Source organism: Equus caballus, chromosome 23 (genome assembly GCF_041296265.1).
Source record: "Equus caballus isolate H_3958 breed thoroughbred chromosome 23, TB-T2T, whole genome shotgun sequence".
Taxonomy (NCBI): domain Eukaryota; kingdom Metazoa; phylum Chordata; class Mammalia; order Perissodactyla; family Equidae; genus Equus; species Equus caballus.
Window position 1 is genome coordinate 66771099 of NC_091706.1, and position 19147 is coordinate 66790245.

Here is a 19147-nt window from a genome sequence, read left to right on the forward strand (position 1 = left end):
TGCCACAGCCACAGCCACATGTGACCCCCGAGCGCTTGAACCGTGGCTGGTGGGCCTGAGGAACCGAGTCTTTGTTTCAGTTAATTTTAATTTAAATCTAAGTAGCCACAGGTGGCTGGTGGCTATCGTATCGTACGGTGCAATTCTAAACCCACAGACAACCCAGTAAATTTACCCCTCCTATGTTTCAAGATGTTGAAAAATAGCGGGTGCGTATAATGGTAGAAGTTGAAATTCCGTGCTTTCTAGATAAACACAAAGCCTTATAGACTTTGTGCACCACAGATTCAAGGACACGCTGACTGACGCTATGGATGAAACGTTTCGTGGCTGCTTTCCCCGTCACTTGTGACCCCGTGAGTGACCTTTCACAAAACGGCTCATGTCCCCTTAGGGAGAGGAGCGTCACCTTCTCGGGTGCAGTCCCTGCCACCTTCCCCGCGACAGCACGGCTGAAGAGAGCCCGCGGCCAGCCCGCCAGGGCCTCGGGCATCAGTGACCTGCTGTCCTCACTGTCAGCCTCTGGATCATGAACCTGAGTGGAAGGAAAATGCTCTCGAGACCCTCCTGTCACCAAGTCTCCCGTGACGCCGCCATCGCAGTCTCCCGGCCTCGCGGCAAAGACAAATCCTGGCTCAGGAGAGCCACGCAGCCCCTACACCACAAAGAGAATCCGCCTCGTGTTGGCCCGTCCATGAGACAGGGACAGCACCAGCCGTGTGCTCGGTCACAAAGGGGTCCTACTAAATCTCAAACCACCGCTCGGACACAGGCCACTCAATCCGACCATAAGGCAATGGCGCTGGAAACCAGTAAGAAATAATCTTTTGGAATGAATTTAAAAACTGAAGAGCCATATGTTAGGTGTGAAGTAACGGTGCAGATGACAAACTCATTAAAGCAGAGGAACGTGGCACACACCACGCACCCGGCTGTGGCTACGGGGAGGCACGTCAGGAAGTCGTGGTCCAAACACGCGTATCGGAACCTGAAAGGCCTCCCCGTGGACCAGCTCTGCCTCTAATCCAGGAAGCTGAGAAACAGTGATGCGGCAAACACGAGGCAAGCGGAAAGAAGGCAAAAGATTCAGGACAGAAATCACGGAGACAGGAAATGAAGCAACACGGGGTGAGCCACAAAACCAAACCCGTTCCTGGGAAAGAGGGACACAGCAGAGCTCCAGGGAGACGGAGCGACGACGAGGGAAGAGCGGGCAGCTCAGGGGCCGGGCGGCCCACATGCTGGCCACCGCCGACGCGACCCGCACCCAGGGACACGACAGACGGCCACCATCACTCCTAGAACCTGCGACAACCACAGGGACGGCCCGTCCCCTAAGGAAACACTGCACACGGCCGCCACTCTTGCGGCTCACGGAAGCCGGTCCACGCAGTGTCCACCACCTACTCACGTGGGCAGGAAAAAATAGATCAACTTGTACATGAAAACGCTCGTCCACAATGAAAAGGACACAAGAGTGACAGCTCTGCTGACACTGCATTTGTAGGACTGACAGTCCCGCAGTGAGACCCAAATCCACGCCGACTGCAGACCAAGGGGACAAACTGTCACCAAGAGGCCACGCAGGTCTAGGAACCAGGCGGGGGGAAAAAGACGAGTCAGGAGACATCCTGCCTGGTGTTGTAAGAATCCTGCACAGCCCCTGAAACAGCTAAGAAACCAGCTTCCTCCAGAGGCATGAAACAAGACATGCAGACAAGAGAAGCCACCCTGACAGCTACCCACACAGCCTGCGCTGCCCGGGCCTGACGCCCCTGTCTGGCAGCGTGGCCTTGGGCTACCACAGAGCCCTCACTGTGGCTGGGGGCGGGGGGGGAGGTTGGGGGTGTGTAAGAAAGGGAGGGGTGGTCCACTGGGGCTTTACCCCCCAGGAGGAGGAGGCCCTGGAGGGCTTGGACAGTGGTGAGGGGTCTCCTGGAGGCCCTCACACACTTTCCCCAGCCCCCGGGTCCTGACTTAGCATCTACAACCTGATAAGTCCCAGGCACTGTGGCTGATGCTGGTCCAGGGCCCCACCTCCCAGACCTGTTGTGAGGATGAAATGACTAATACATGTACAGCTTAGCTAAGGGCTTGGCGCATAATAAGTACTGAGTAATTGCTGGCTATTCTTCTTGGTGGGGCAGACCCACCCCCAATTCCAGCTGGGCCAAGTGCCCAGTCAGCATAACCCCTGGCCCTTGGCTACACTAACCAGCACAGGAATGGAAAACTAGCAGACTCAGAACCATGGAGCGCTTGCCTGTGTGCTGGGAAAGAAGAAGGTGTGAGGATGTGCAGCCTGAGACACAGCAGCTGCTCTGCCACCATGAGGAGAGACTGGATTTGCCAGTGGCCACTGGCTGCAGCCTGAGCATGAAGCAGACATGGCAGAAGGCACAGCCATGAAACTGTGTCCTCAGGGGCTTCCTGCCTCCCTCGAGACCAGCTCCTGACCTCTGAGTGTTTCAGTTAAGCTGATCAATAACCTTTATTGTTTAAGCTTTGGTTGCTGTGGTTTTAATCGCTTGCAACATTAAATCAAGCTCTGACACACTTAGGGGGATGAGAGGCAAGGTGGGCTCTGAGGAGCAAGGAAGTGTGGGATAGACACTGGGTTGCTCCAGCTTCAAAGAGTCACCTGCTGTGGGCCCGCAAATCGCCACCATGGCAGCCTCTGCCTGGGGACAGCCGTAACCTTGGAGCCACATGGGAGAGGCACAGAACCACCCCCCTCCCCTGTAGTCATCTCCATCCCTCTGGGCACTGGGTCCAGAGAGAGCAGACCAGGCCTTGGAAAGGAGAGAGCCTCGTTGCTGGGCAGAAGGAAGTCGTGATAACTGAGCATCTTAACCATTTCAGGGAAACTGGAGGGCCCAGCTCCTCCCTGTCCCCGGTGCTGGGGGTTGTTGCAGTGTTCGCTCCCTCCCTTCGCCTAATGCAGCGCGTTCTCGTCCCTGGCACAGCCGCTTCTGGGTTGCCACGGCAACTTCTGGCTCCAGTCTCTTTCCACCTCGGCTCTGGGCAGACTGTTACCAAGCAAATCTCTCTACTTGCTCCAACCGACCATCAAACAAGTGCCCTGCAGGCACCAAGCACTGGACAATTCAGCTTAGGGGCTGAAGAGACCCCCAAACACACACTCCTAACACAGGGGTACGTTGGGCTTGCAGGGGACAGGCCCTCCCGGCCAGACATGCTCCCAGAGTTCCTAGGGGCACAGAGAAGGAGGGGCTGCCAGGCAGAGAAGTGGGGGCTCCAGGGTTGAGGAGATGCAGCATGTATACGACCTTTGGAGGTGGGAAAGTGTGTGGAGTATTCTGGAACTCAGTGGTCAGTAGTCCACTTGGGCCAGAACACAGGTGGAAAGGGCTGGGGTGGGAGATGAGTGAGGTCAAATGCTTGAGGGCAGGAGAAGACATGGATGGAGCCCTGTGGGCAACAGGAACCAGGAGCCCCTGGAGAGCCGGGGTAGGCTCACCGGGACCCAAGACAAGGCTGGTGCAAGAAGGAGAGTACATTAGATGGGAACACCAACGCCAGGGGACCCATTTGAATATTCTAATGGTCCAGGACCTCCAGGAAGGGAGCAGAGCAGCAATGAGTAGAGAAAGAGAAGACTGGAGAGCCGCAGACTCAGCAGATTCCGTGGTTAGGGGGCGTGCTGAGTCAGCAGGCCCAGGAGGAGCTGGACCACAGGCTGGAGAGGGCAGTCAGAGGCCTGGCGGAGGCACCGACTCCACCCACTGAGTTCATGGCTCTGATGGTGCCGCTCTGACCCAAGAAATGAGGCCAAGGCGAGTTGTCTCTTCCATCCAACCCAACCCTGCTGGCCTGGAAATCAAGGTGCTCCATCTGCCTGGCCATGGCCGGGGGCAGTGGTGGGGCCAGAGCAGGCAGGAATGGGCAGGGTCCACTCCAGGTCTCCTTGGGGTCTGCCCAGGTTCCAGAGCCCGAGTGGGTGCTGGTGTTTTGAAGTCACACGTAACATCACCACCCCGCAGGTCTCTCATGCACGCGCACACCCAGGGTCCCACTGGCAAAGCCAGGAGCTGTTGCTTGGTTCTGGGCCATAACAGGGGAAGGTAGTCAGGCAGGACGGCCCCTCCTCTGTGCTGCCTCTCATTCAGGCCGAGAAGGTCGGTCCCCAGTGCAATGGCCTCGAGTTGTGGGGATGGCAGGAATCACTTCTTCTTTGTCTGGAGTGGGGACTGTCTCCGGGTTCCGTGTGGCCGCACTGGAAAGCCACGTCTGCGGGACACTGAGGACATGGGCGGCTCTAGGCATGTTCTTCCCACAGGTGCATGGGCTGCAGGTCGGTCCTGCCTCCAGCCACGCCCGGGGCAACCCCGTGGGGGCTCTGCAGCCATCGCTCCTCCTCAAGAGCCTTGGGGGGATTAGCGTGGCCCAGAGGATGGCGGAGGACGCGTTCTGGCCACTGAGGGGAGACAGCCGGGGCCCCTCACCACGACAGCCCCAGGGGGCCCACGGGGCTCCTGTCCTGGCCCGCCCTCCCCGGCCCAGGCAGAGTGCTGTGTCCTGCATGCATCCCGAATCTCCCAGAAGGCGCCAGATGCATCCTACCCTCTTCAGCTTTCCTTGGTGGAGGCCGGTTCCGTTCTGCTTCAAGATCTGCTTCCAGAAATCCGGGCTGGGAGAAGCAGAATTAGGCCATAGCTCCAAGTGGTCCCACAGAATCCCCTTTCCTAACTCACAAATAGCAATGACAGGGCTAACGAGGTTCAGTACGGACAGGGGTAGGGACAGGAGCTAACTCTCCCAGGAGAAAACCACGCTGGATTCCTTCCAGACCAGGCCGCCTGGGCCCCTGAGCAGCTCAGTGGCTGCGGCGGACTCAGGGGCTTTGAGCAGATAATCCGGGAGCAGAGGGCACCCCGCAAGGCCCTCCCCGACGAGGCTGCACCACGGTCCCCAGAGGGAGCAGCCGGAACAGAAAGATGGATTCTGAGCCAGGAGCCCCAGCCTCTGCGCCTCAGTGGCACATCTGTGAAATGGGGCAACAGACACCAAGTGGTGGACACAACCTTGGACGTGGCTCCAGTCCACGTATCAGCGCAGTCCCCACACGGGTGTGATGCGCGTGATTCTCGGCAATTAGACACAAGGCTGCGGTCACCCCACCAGTGAATCCCAGGGGCGGCTCTGCCCAGGGCCTGAGCTCTCGCCTAATTACCAACACGGCCACTCTGCCACTTTCGGAGCTAAGTGCATTCTTTCAAAAGCTGTGTATAACGTGAGTGCTAAGCAAATCAAAATGCATGTTACAACCACCAGGAGACAAGAGGCTAGAAAGAATCCTTTTGCCAAGTAAATCAGAGTCTTCAGATTTATCACCAATAAGACTTTCCCGGTCTTCTCCCCCCCCCCTTCTCTCTCTTCCCCCTGATGCTCTCCCTCTCCCACCTGCACATCTTCCCTCCTGCCCCCTCCTCTCCTCTCAGCCCCCATATCCTACCTCCCCCTCCGCGTCCTCCCTCCCCCCCTCCCCGGGCCCCTGGCCACAGCCAGTGAAGCGCTAGGGTCACTTTCTAGTTCTTCCTCAAACTCCGAAATCCAACAGAGCTGAGGGTCCCCCACCTCACATCTTTTCTAAAGCAAGGGCGGGCGAGATCTCTTTAGAGAGCAAGGGTTTTGGTCGCCCGACACACGCCGTCCATGAGTCCAGTAACCTGTTTCTTCCTACAGGAGCAGCAGGCGCCTTCACAGTCCAGAGACTCCGGTCACCGCGAGGAGAATGAGACTGCGACGCGGCCAGCACGGGCTCCTCGGCCTGGAGATCCTGCCCCGGCCCCGCACATGGCCCCCGGCCCCCCACATCAACCCCGGCCCCCCGCATCGCCCCAGCTCCGCATCTCGCCCAGCCCCGCACACGGCCCCAGCCCCGCACAGGACCCCAGCCCGGCACATCGCCCACCGCCCCGTACATGACCCCAGCCCCGCGCATCGCCGGCCCAGCACATGGCACCCAGCCCCCCACATCGCCCCAGCCCTGCACTGCTGCTGTGTCACCGGCCGGGGGCCTCCCGCGTCTCCCTCTCCACTCTGCACACCCGCCGGGTCTTCCCTGTGCGTGGGTGGGGGCACCAGGCTGCGTTTCCCAGAGTAGCGTCTGCAGACCGCAGCATCAGCATCACCGGCGCTCTTTAGGAATGCAGATTCCCGGGGCCCCAGACGCACGACGGCAGAGACAAGGTGGACCCGGATCCAGGCTCGCCAGGCCCCCCTGGGGATGCGGATCCCCGTGCCCTCTGCCAGAGCCTCCCTGGGAAGCTGAGGCAGAGACTGATGTACCCGAGAGAGGCCGGAACGGTGGGGTGGGGGCACCAAGGAGCTCGAGACCGCGGGGGAGGCGCGGAGACTCGGCGACGCGCCGCAGCCCCAGCCCGGCCCACTCACTGCCGGTAGGGGTCGTGGAAGGGCAGCGCCAGCCAGGCGCCGTGCAGCTCGCGCATGAAGGCCCACATCTCCCGCGCGCTGCCGTCGGCCGACACGAAGACCACCTCGAAGGGCGCAGGCGGCCGCGCCGCGCCCACCAGCTCCGCGTAGAAGTCGCAGAGCAGCGGCGTGAAGTCACGGCTGGGCGCGCACCGGCCCGCGGCGAAGTACAGCGCCACCACCTTGTTCTGCAGCGCCGCCTCGGCCTCCACCCACGCGCCGTCGCGGGTCACCAGGCGCCGCCCGCCCAGCACGTCCACCATGGCCGGGCGCGAGGACACCTGCGGGGAAAGGCGGCAGCGGTGAGCGCGGGCGCGCAGGGACACCTGTGGAGGACAGTTACCTGCAGGGAAGGAGGGGGTGAGCGCAGGCGCAGGGACACGGGGGCGGTGGCGAGCGCAGGTGGATGGTCACCTGCAGGCGGGCGGCGGTGTCTGGTCTCCCTTAGCACCGCAGAGCGCGCGGGCCTCAGCCTGCGGCTGGGGCAGGGGCGTCCGCACTGCGGGGGAGACACTCACAGGCTCAGGCGACCTCAGATGCGGCGGCGACGACAGCGCAGCACCCGCCGCCGGGGAGCGGAGCCAGCCCGGCCCCTTCCCCCGGGCTCTCCCGGCTGCGCCCTCCCCACGCCCCGCGCTCTCTGCGCCCCGCCCACCGCGCCTCGCCAGGGCCCCCGCCCGCGCTCTCCGCCGCCCCGCGCTCCGCCCCGCCCCGCCCCGCCCCGCCCCGCCCTGCCTGCCACAGGTGTCCTGCGGCCCCGGGAGGGTCAGGGCGGTTGGGCCCGGAGGGGACAGGGACGGCTGGTAGGGAGCCCTGGGCCGCATTCTTTCCGGGGTTTGCTCTGACCCCCTGCGCCCTGGCTGGGAGGGTCCCGGACTCCTGGAAGAAACCGGAGGCGGTTCTTAAAGACTTTTTTCTGGAGAACCAGGGTGTTAATGAGCTAGGCACTGCCGGAGGCCCTGGGAATACGGCAGCGAGAAAAATAGTTCCAGCTCCCTACCCGGGAGGGGAAGGCACTCGCTTGGGGCGCAAAATTCAGGGGAGAGCCAAAACACTCAAGGATCAGGATAAATAGTATTCTAATGCCATATTTTAAAAATTCAAAATTAATGCCCAAAAGTTCATGATGAACAAAATATCCGGCATGTAAATGAGGACGGGGTCCCGCCGGCCCTGGGAGCTGCCCGTACTCCCCTCGCGCCGAGTCCCGGCCGCTCCCTGCCTCGCGGGTCTTACGTTCCACTGGAACCAGAAAACTCGAGGTAAACGAGGAAAGCACAGCGTTGGCGCCCTGGAGAGAAGGGAGGGAAGCGCCGTGGGGTGGGCGGCGAAGGCGGGGTCGCGGGCGGGGGACAGGCAGCCTTCCCGGCCGCCCTGTGGCTCTCAGCTTCGCCGGGACAGACGCGGACGCGCGGATGCGCGCTGCCAGCCCCGGCGCCGGGCTGAGCCAGGCTGAGCCGGGCTGGGCGCACCGCACCCTCTGCGCCCAAGCGCCCTGCCGACCGCGCCTCGCTGACTCCAGGAAGACTAGGGGAATTTATAGGAGGACCTGAGAACAAAGCTGAGAGGGGCTGTGAGCAGTATAAATCTTGCATGGGGCGGTCCCTGGCTTTTGTTAAATCTCGGAAACAAGACGAATGGAATGTAGGTAAACTCTAAATACCATCAAGACTGTACTTTGATCCCTTTGGCCTTTTTTCTTTTATCACAACAGCAAGCCAAGGAGAGAACATTCCTTAATACTCCGGGGGGGAGGGGGCGCCCATTCCTGGGAGAGCAGCCCACCCAGGGGACCGGGCAGCCCTCTAGGGGGAGATCCTGGGGAGAGCAGCGGGCAGGCACCCCTCCCACCCAGAGACCCTGCTCCTGCGGGGCTCGGAGGGAGTACGTGTGTGTAAGGAGGAGACCTGGCCCTCAAGAGCCCTCGAGCGCGTGCACGGCCGTGCACACTGGCACAGATCAGCTTGTTCACTAGCTCCACGACTCACCAGCGTGCTCAGCCAGTCTTCAAGGGGCTTCCCGGGGCCCTTCCAGTCGCATTAGCTAACTACATCAGCAATGACCCCATTTCCAAATAAGGTCACCTTCAGAGGTTTTGGGGTCAAGATGCCAGCACATCTTTGCTGGGGGCACACAATTCAGCCCCTAACTCAAGGCTGAGGACAGTTCCTTCACGGAGCAGAGCTGGGAGACCTCACAGGAGAGCGGCCAAGGAGGGGGGGCGGGGGAGGGCTCCTTGGGCTGGGGAGAGGGGATGGCATCTCGGTCCAGCTGCAGTGGACGTTTCTCAGGAGCGTGGATGCAGATCCCAGAGCAGGCGGGACTGTGCCAGTTTGTGGAGGGCCCTGGACGCCTGGTCTGTGTCACGATGACAGTGTTTATTCAGTGCTATGTGCAGGGTGTCATGTTAGGTGAGTTACCTATTTTATGTCTTGTTAGTCCTCAAAAAAGGCCCACAAAGTATTGTAGGAACGGAATAATATGTTGTGTAGCTCCTCTCTTTGAACAAAGAAATGGTGAAATCAGAAATGTAGACTTTGGTTTTATTAAAAATGAGAAATGATGAAGCCCAGAAGTGCTTTCCTTGTTCAGGTTCTGTGGCTTCGTGCTGCTAACCCCATTCTCCCTGCCTCGCACCTCCACGTTTCCTTTCCGACTCTTTCTGGAATGATCTTTGTCTCCCTGATACAAAAGGAATAAGAAAAACCCCTGCCTGGTGCTGCCCCTCTTCCTGACTTTGAATGCTAAGTGAGGATGTGACGCCTGGCGCTTCTGCAACCATCTTGAGACTGAGGAAAAGGCCAAGAGAATTTCTGAGATCTCTGCCTCAACCTCTCACATCACTGAGCCACAGAACCCAAATCAGCAATTACCTGTCTCCAGAGAGCTTACAAGAAAAAGAAACCCCTGTTTCAGCAGTTTTCAAAGTATTCTGCAGAACCCTGGGTGACCCAAGATCCTTTCAGATGGCTTGTAGGGTCGAAATTATTATGTTTTATGTATTATGTTTTCATAATAACACCATGATGGAATTTGCCTTCTTCACTGTGTGGACATTCTCCCTGCTGTGCAAAAGCAGCTGTGGCTAAAACCACAGGGACGACCTGAATCAAGCCGGGGCACCAGATGATGCTTCGCAGTGGCTGTGTGCTCCACTTACGTGCATTCACAGGAGCAAAGCCCATTCCATTTAGGAATGTTTGTGACAGCGCTGTCAGAGTGATGAATTTTATTAACTCTCAAACCTTGGCTGCAAGGCTTCTCCATCTTCTGTGCAACAAAACGGAAGTTTGCATAAGGCCCTCTGCTGCGCACCCAAAAGCGGGGGCTTTCTGGAGGAAAAGCACTTGTGCAACTGTTTGAGTTGCAAGCTGAACTAGCCACTTTTTCATGGAACATCATTTCTTCTTGAAAGAACAACTGGCAGACAAATTATGAACATTTAGACGTGGGTCTCTGGCAGACATTTTCTCAGAAATGAATAAATCAAGGCTGTCAATTCAAGAGAAAAACACTGATATTACTTCTTGCCTGTGAAGCCATGCAATTTTTCAAGCAAACACTAAAATGTTGAGGGGCCAGCCTGGTGGCGTAGTGGTTAAGTTCTCACCCTCTGCTTTGGTGGCCCAGAATTTGCAGGTTTGGTTCTTGGGCGCGAACCTACACACTGCTTACCAAGCCATGCTGTGGTAGGCGTCCCATGTATAAAATAGAGGAAGATGGGCACGGATGTTAGCTCAGGGCCAATCTCCCTCACCAAAAAAAATAAAATAAAATAAAAATTTGAAAAGCTTATACCCAGACCATGAGCTCAAAAATTTCCCAATACTTAAAGACTTCTCTTGAGAGCTTGGTGGTGATATTAACAAATGTGACATGTTTCATGTTGTATAATAACTGGGTCGACATTTGGAAGTTCTGCTTAATTCAGTGAACTAATGTTTTCCAAATGGCCAGTGCACAGTGTTACAAAACCATGCACAGATAAAAAAAATCTGAACGTGCAAGACGTTCTGATTGATTTTAATGTAACAGGACAAAAAGTTCATTGTTAGGATTTCAGATTCCACACTGCAAGTAACCTTGAAGAAACCACCACTTGTCAAGTGTTGGCATGGTATCAGAGAGGAATAGCCACAAGGATCTGAACAGGCTGTTAAAGCCCTCCTCCCTTTTCAAACTGCAGATCTGCCTAAGGCCGGAACTTCTCCACACCCTTCAACCAAAACGCACCACACAGACTCCACACATTCCACTGAGGAAACTGAAGAAAGAGGGGCAAGAGTGAGGCTGACCATGCCTCCTATTCCAAGGCTGCGCCATTCTCTGTGTCGTCTTCACCTGCCACTGCAGGGAGGGCCCTGGGTGTCTGCTGTGCCCACCCCACCTAGGCCCTTATGTGCGTGCTGTTCAGGAATCGGGGACTATCTTGTAGATGATTATGCCAGGTTAGACCATACAGCAGGAACAGACACTATTGATCACTTTAAGACCACTTCATCATTCAGACGTCATCATGACGAGGCTGACTCTCTGGGCTTCCGACACATTTCCCAGGCCCGGCTGAAGCCAGAGGCCCTCGTCTCCACCTGACGTGATTCCTGCTCTGCAAAGCGGCCCTTTTGGAGCAACTGTGGATTTCTCCATTTCTCAGAATGGAAAACGGAGATACAGGGAGGCTGAGTAACCCCCCAAAGTCCTGGGTCCGGCTAGGGGGAGCCAGGGTCTGAGCCCAGGAGTCAGACCCCATGGGCCCAACCCCAGCACACACCTGCCAGACACCTGTGCCTCCCTCTGCTGTCCCCTCGGGCGGTGCTGCTCACCAAGGATGCTGCCCATCCCCCAACGACTCGGGATTCTTGGTCTTTCTATTTCCAGATACCTGTAATCTAAAGAGGATTAGGGGAGGGCTCAGCGCAGAGGAAAGACAAAGCGAAAGCTGCTGTGACTGCACAGGGGCAAGGGTGCCTCAAGCTGAGCGACCTGGCACTGAGGGTCCCCACACTGATTCACGGCACGATGGAGAGTCCAATGAGCCTGAGCCCCCACGGCTTCAGGAGCCCCTCCAGGGAGGGCCCTTCCCCAGGGCCCGGGGCTCAGAGTCAGCCTACGCACCAGCCCAGCCTCCCCACTCTGATTCTCTCTTTCAAATTTCCTGGGCTCTTTCTTTGACGTGTCTACTTCCATTGGCTGCGGTAACTCCTTTCTGGGACAGGGAGGGAGGGAGACAGCTGGGCCGCAAGCTTGCTGGTTACTCAGCAAAGAGTCGGCCAGCTGGGGCAGGGCTGGAAGGATGTAAGCCCAGGCCTGGCTTTCAGCATTCTTGAAGCAGCCCTGTCTCATCAGCTTCTCCCTCTGCTGGAAGGTGTGCTCCCAGGAGAGGGGATTAGCAAGCGAGTCCTCCCCGGAGGCCGACGTCAGAGACCTCGAGGGGCTCGCGCCCGGAGAACAAGGCACCGTGAAGTGACTGGGCGCACACAGCTTCTCGTCACCACGAGGCACACCGCAATTACAGCCGGAAGCTGCCGGCCTCCGCCAGGAAGGAAAATCGTCTTCAAGCCTTGATTAACGAGGTCAGAGACAAAGGCAGCTGCTTTTCCTGTAAAATCTTTTCAGCCTGAACCGACCCCAGACCTCTGACATGTGGGGCAGAGCATCTGGCAGCCCACGATAGACATGTCACTTCCAGTATCTTCTGCAGCCCCTCCATGGCTTTTTTCTGTCTCATGCATGTGTTTCTTTAAGCTTTTACTAAAAAAAAGAAAAAAGAGAGATTGATTCAGAAACCACACAAAACAAATATGCAGCTTAACGAGCTATCTTAAGGTAAACACCTCTGTAACCCCACCCAAGGCCGGCCTCAGGCCTCCTGCCGCCCCCACCCCAGGAGGGAGGCCTCCTGATGCCCTCCTGGCCCAGGGACTCCTGGCAGGGGCAGGGGGAGCTCCTCTATGCCCACAGTGCGGTCCAGGCCCCTCGAGGTGTCCCGCATCCTCGTCCTTCTCCTCCCGGCACACTGAGAAGGGAGGGTGCCATCCACTGTTGGAACAGGCCTGACTCTGCGGCCCCTGCAGCCAACGCCATCGCTGCACACGCACAGAGAGCGCTTCTCGGAGTCTGGTGGGAAAAGGGAGTCCCATGGTCCTTGGAGGGGCAGGATGACCTCAGACTGCCCGCTGTCAGAAAGCATCGCAGGACATTCTTCCTCTCATGAGGTCCCCACTTTCCCTTTTCCGACCAGCCCGCCCCCGCACACACTCAAACCCGCGCAATGTGGTGAGAAAGGTGGTCAGTGGGAGCGGCTCCAAGGGGAACAGGGTTTCCACAGGAGCTTCCGTGGCTCTGCTCGTCGAGAACGAGGGGCTGCAACCTCAGAGCTGGCGGAAGGAGGAGAGGGGGCGGAAGAGATGACTGAGAGCACTTTACAGTTTTCATTTCAGCTGGGTGGGAAAGTTTTTTTAAAAAGTAAAGATTTTTAAAGGTCTTCTCTCTTGAAACCGACATTTTGATCCCCAGTGGGATAGCTGTTTGGGTCTAATCGTGCTTCATCAACCTAAGGATTAATCTGTCACCAGTTCTAGAAGATTCCCAGCATTGACTCGGAGAATAGCACCTCAGACCCATGTTCTCTAACCTCTTCTTTCAAAACCACCATGAGATGTATGTTGGATCTTCTTGTTCCACATTCCCTCTTATTTTCTTATTTCCATCTGTTTATCTCCCCCTGGGGCATTTTGGGAAATTTCTCAGATCCGCCTTCCAGTTCATTAAATCTCTCCTCAGACGTCTGACCTGCTACTGAACACTTTCATTTGACTTTTTATTTCAATGACTATATTTCCACGTCCAGAAGTTCTATTTTTTCCTTCCAATCTGAGCACTCTTCCTAATGGTGTCTTGTCCCATCTGTTTGATCGTCTTAAACATGCTTTTATATAAAGTGCTCGGAGCGCTGCCTGGAACCTCCCAGCCCTATGTAAATATTAGCAACGACGACGATGATGGTTTAGGGTCTCATTCAGACTGTTCCCCTTCTAAATTCTCCTTTCTCACACCTCCTGACACTCCTCCACGGCAGAGCACGTCCTGGCGAGTTTGGGGTGAGGCCATTGGCACTGGGAGTCCTGTGGACGTCGTGTTGAGGACGAGGCTGGCTCTCTCTCTCTTGGGCTCGGTGCACCAAATGCGCAGTGTCCTACGCCAGCCTCTCCTTAACCCTCCCCCCACTTCTGGTGTAGGTTCAGACTCCCAAGTCAGGGGAGGCACCAGACGTGGCTGTGCTGTCTCCCCGCCCACCAGAGGCCTGGCCGGGGACACACCCCTGGGCAGGCAGATGGGGTTATTTCAATTCATCTTTTGCCGAGAGAAAAACCCAGCCGGTGTCTTGGCTTTGCAAAGCCGTCTTCCTCCCAGTTCTCAGGCTGCACAGACCCAGGCCCCACGCTCTGCCCCGTGAATGCTGACCCGTCCTGGGGGCTCCAGCCTGTCTCTGTGCAGCCCCGGGTCCAGTCCCTGAGCTCGTGCCCGGCTTCCAGTCTGTCGTTCTGGCCCCCGGGCATCTCGCTGCCTTTCCCACGAACCCAGCTGTGTACTCTTAACTATCGTGTTTCATCCAGCATCTCTGCACGTTTTCTACTCCACAAGGGAGGGTGGGGTGCCAGTGGAACCGCCCCCTTCGTTCTGAAACTTTGTCTCTTGGTTTTGGTGTGTTTACTGAAGCTCTTGACAAAGGCCTATGATAATAGCTGGATTTTGTGTTCTAACTCTCGGGGCACTGAGCTCACTCCGATTTGTTATCAGAGATCTGTGGTTTATTCTTACCTCGGGGACCTGCAGGCTGTTTATCACACCAGGCCCTCCTCTCTCCCGTCCGCCTCATTCTCCCCCACCCCTCACTCTCACAGCCCACCTGAAACTGTCAACTCGTCAGTCACGAACGTGAGGAACGTGAGTAGTTTTCCTTTTGCCCAAAATATGCCTGTTAACAGAGGGTGTCATGTGCCCCACGTCCCTAAGAGAGCCCCTGAGTAAGCGGGGAAGGCAGCCTCCAGGGCTCCAAACGCAGCTGGATCCACTCTGCTTCCGCCAACAGCCCCCCCACCACCCCACCGAGGAGCCACCAGCAGAAGGCGGACCGCGACAAGAGGGCAGCCTGCTATCCATGGGGGCCAGCCACCGCCCTGCTCGCTCGTCAACCTGCCCCAAACACCAGAGGATGGGCCACTCGGCCCATGACCTGAGCTCCTGTCCCTCCAGGGGACAACGCCACTTCCCTGTCCATCCCCAGAGGTTCTTTTCAAGCCTCCATCATTGGTGTGGGCCCCTCCTCCCCCTGCCGGCTTCTTGTGAAGAGACAGAGAGGCCCCCCCCGCACCCCCAGTCCCTGAAGGAGCCCAGCCCAGAGGAGGGAGGGCCCACGCTCGCTCCCCACCCGGCCTGCAGGCTCCAGAGGGGAGGCGGTGAACACTGGACTCAGTAGAGATTAAAGAGGTGAACTGGGCGAGGAGGTGTGACAACTGAGATTGTCCAGAAAGACGCTGTTAGTGGACGGGAAAGAACTCAGCACAAGGCCGAGACCAGTGGCGGGAGGAAAACGAACGCCCTTCCCTCCTGTTCCTGCCAGCTCACACCGTGCCCTGCCGCTGGATGCCACTGGTGTGCGCTCCACTCCAATCCTGCCGTCTTCCCTCCCTGAGGTCAGAGGACGTGCTGTTCCTCTGCCTCGGGGTCAAAAACGACACAGCACTGGCCCCATCCCAGGTGGCCCTATGGACGCCACCTGGAGAGGGCCCGGCCTCTGGCCTCTGCCTCCCTCCAAACACCAGCAGAACCCTCGGTTGTTGCTGGAAGCGTTTAAGTACCTACGTCCACATCATTACTGAGCTTTCACTTGAAAATCTCTCTTCGGTTGGACCCTTACTTAATACGCTAATTACAAACTCCTCGTCACACTATCCTTGTTCTGGCACATTTACGTACTTGGATAGCCAGAGTCTCGGCCCACCATTTTCTCCTTTCTCTGCCCCGAGCTCTAGTTTTGACGTCCATGCTCACCCGGGAGAGGCCTCCTTCGGGCATGGTCTTCCCTGGTGCGCCGAGTCTGCAGGTCTGGGAGCACCTTCCTTGGCCAGACGCAGGGTTCAGGTCAGCAGCGGGTTCTCAGGCTCCTGGGCGGGGAACACAGTTCCGGAGGAATGAGCCCTGGGTGTCTCATCTCCGCGGTCGGGGAGACGGAGGAGAAGGCATCCCCAGGTCCTCCTGTGCATGGTGCCCTCGCCACGTGCTTGCTGTCCCTCAGAAAGACCTGAGCTCTCGCGACAGGCCCACGAGGGGACATGATGCCTGGAGTCACCTCCTGGAGGGCGGCAGAGGCGCCCGATGCACTCCACCTGGGCACCCTCCCCGTGACCGGACCTGCAGTTACAGCGAGATCCCATCTTGTGAGAGCCCCCGTCTTCCCTTCCTCACTGAGAGCATCCTACTGACAACCATCGTGGCGGTTTTCTACCAGTACCAGGGGTTATCTTCCTAGCCACGGTGCCGATCCGGCCGACGCACACGAGGCCACACGAGGAGGCGGCTTGAGCTAAGACCCGTCACACTTGCTCCCCTCCTGGGCTCGAGCTGCAGGGTTCACGCCCTCCCGCAGCGGCCTGTGGCAGCTCCTTCAAGTGGCCCCGGAGGGGTAATTGCCCATCTTAAAGGTGGAGATCCGACGGCCGGCTGCCAGTCCGAGGGACAGCTGGTGCTGGGGGAGCTCAGTCCATGTGGAGGCGGGATGCAGCGCGAGTCCCCCGTCAGGACACCGAGAGCTGGCTGCTGAGGACGAGCAGTGGGGACTCCGTCCTGCACTGGCTGTGCCCGTTGCTCCTGGTGCTCACGGCCGCCCCCCGCAGACTCCCAGCACAGGCCCACGAGCCTCCGGGAGCACCTATGGACAGCCGGCTCGCTGTCCGTCCCCGGTGACCCCCATGGGGGGCCCGGTCCACCTTCCCTGCACCCCACACTGCTCACCGGTGGCTTTGCCAGCACGGAACCAGTAATCCTCAGCAGTCACTGCTCACAGAGGGTCCACACACACAGGTCTCCCCCACCAGAGAGGAGCAGGCCTCAAGCAGGTCTGTCAGCTGGGGCCACGCTTCTCAGAAGCAGCAAAGGGGCAGCCCGAGACCTCATTACTAACTACAAAGGGAAACTCTAGTGCTGCCCGTGAGTGAAGTCACCAAATGCACAGAGGACTTGGATGGATCACGGATGCGACAGGAGCTGACATCACAGAGAATCAACACAGAGGAGTACAAAGTGTGGTGTGTGTGTGTCAGAGAGAGGATGCAGGACACAAGCAGGTGTGGCTCCCTCTGGCATCTCTCTGGCCCGTCCTGCCCATCTGGCCCCTCCAGTTTCTCTAACATAAGCCATGCGCTTTCTCCCCCCAGGGCCTTTGCACGTGCTGTTTCTGCTATCCCTCTTCAGCTCACTTACGCCTACTCTCCCTCAGGCCTCTGATTAAATGCCGTGTTGCAGCAAGTCCACCTTCAGCCCCAGGTCTCCATCAGGCCAGGTTAGCTCCATGGACACAGGGTACTGCTTGTGTTGACCATGTTTCACACTTGTAGCCCATTAGCATAAGGACAGGTGTGACCCATCTTCTACGTCACATATAACCATTTAACATCGCAGGATGGTCAGCAGAGCTAGCCATCTGGGCCTGTCCTCTGCGGGCTGTGAGCTTCAGGAGGACGGGCTGCAGCCTCCTGTTCAGAGCCAGCCTGGGGCCTGAAATGGAGCCTTGGAAGCAAAGCAGAGCGGGCCCTGGACCTCGCCAGCCAGGGGCTCAGCCCCATGAGAGCCGCTGCAGGGCCAGCGAGAAGGGTGCCCCCGCGAGGACAGTCATGGCGAGTCCTCCGCAAGGGCCTGCAGTCCCCTCTCCTGTGCTGTCGGGACCCGCTCCCAGGGAGGAAAGCGTTGGGGCCTGCAGCCGGAGCCCCCGACACGGACTCTGCCCCAGCAACGGCCAGGGTAGCGGCTCCCGTCGGGGCCCCCGGACGTGCGTGGCGGCCTCCTCCCCTTGCGGCCCCCCCTCCTGGCGGCGGCGCCTCAGCCTGCAGCATCGCTCCATCTCCCCTGAGCCCTCCCGAGTCCCACAGGCTCTTCCTTGATTGGTGAGATGCCAGAAGCTTCTCTGGGGAGCAACCTCAGGGCAGGACAATGAACCAGAGGCCAGGTCTGTCCCCAGGGTCCCAGGCGAGAGGACACAAGGGACCCAAGAGGGAGCGCACACCTCCTACCCTGGCTGTCTCGGCTGCTGTCCCCCACGTCCCCAGCAGACGGGCAGCACTGGGCGTGGGCTGCCCGCAGTGGCCGGGCTGCAGCACTCTTCTCCAGGGGCGCCTGGGGACGGCTTCATGTTGAGACGCCCGCGTGGGACACCGCGCCGGGCTGTACAGAGAACACCTCCGTACTGCAGAAGGGTCCCCCACTAGCCCTGTGGACGACCATCACAAGCTCGTCTGTCCTCCCGACCCACACACGGCCGTCTGTCCAACGGGAGTGATGATGACGCCCAGTTTTCAGGAGGCGGCCATGGTAAGGATTTTGTATCTTATATATCACACACACACACAACCACCAACGCCCCAGCACGCACACGCCGTGTCCCGTCATCCACAAATCTGAGCGGCTGCCATGTGTTACACAGAAGTGGTGGGCTGACAAACTGGGAGCAACAGCTCTGGAGGCAGGAGCTCAAGGTCAAGGTGGCAGCAGGCTGGCAAGGACCCCCTTTCTGGTCCTCAGAGGGCACCTCCTCACCATGTGCTGACACCATGGGAAGGGTGAGGAGCTCTCTGCGGTCTCTCTTACAAGGACACTGATGCCCTCAGGGGGATCCACACCTCACCTGCCAAAGGCCCCGCCTCCTAGCACCCCACCCCGGGCGTGGGGAGTCAATGTGAACTGGGGGAGACCGTCTGCAGCAGCACGGCCTCTCCTTTCCGCCGGGTGCCTTCGCCAGGCACGCGCGCGTCTCCGCGGAGTCCTCATCCTGCCGGCTGTCAGGAGCACGTCTGCTCGGTCGAGGGCCGAGGTGGGCTCGCCTGCAGCGCTCTCGCGGCCTGTCCTGCACTGAACTTCTCTCCGTCTGGGGTTCTTCCGAGTCCACAGCCACGGCTGCCTGACCCCCATCAGGTCCAGGCTGGCGCGTCCCTCATCCTCCAGCTGGCAGCCGACAGCAGAGGTGGTGCGGGACGCCTGAGGGCCAGCTCCCAGCCTGCAGCCCGTGCTGAGACGTCTCCCACCAGGCCTCCCCGGGTCCAACCACCTTTCCTCTTGAGTGACTTGACCCCAACAAGTGCTGGTCAACCCCATTCCCTAATGGCAACCAGCAAGCAGCCATCTTGAAGGACTTCTTCAGGATGGGTTACCAAAGACAGATCTTAAAAGGCAATCTCAAACTTCTCCCAAAGTCGCTGGGAGGGAACCCACTTTCAGAGGAGACTGCCCCAGCCCCCACGGTCATGGGCCCCAGGGCTGAGCAGGACAGGAGCAGCGTTATTTATCCACTAATTCATTCTTGCTGTGACCACAGTTTCTCCAAAATAAATACTTCGATGTATTACCTAAGACAGACATTTGGCTTTATTCTTTTCCACAAATTTAGACAAGAACATCATTGATATTCAGAGACTAGTAC

At 58.4% G+C, this 19147-nt stretch overlaps 1 protein-coding gene across 3 annotated transcripts in view; it reads right to left on the reverse strand.

The window, feature by feature from the left end:
* Positions 1-7099, reverse strand: part of NXNL2 (nucleoredoxin like 2) — a 40262-nt gene extending 33163 nt beyond the window's left edge. The window contains exons 1-2 of one of the 3 annotated variants that reach the window (XR_011431227.1): positions 6871-7005; positions 6418-6737 (exon numbers count right to left, since the gene is read on the reverse strand). Coding sequence is in view for 2 of the 3 variants with exons in the window: in XM_023627573.2 (XP_023483341.1) it covers positions 6418-6719 (302 nt within the window). In the remaining variant the exon portion in view is untranslated. Of the gene's footprint in view, positions 1-6417; positions 6738-6870 lie in introns of all 3 variants that reach the window. The other 2 variants (XM_023627573.2, XM_023627572.2) reach the window with 2 other exon arrangements.
* Between the last annotated feature and the right edge of the window lie 12048 nt (positions 7100-19147).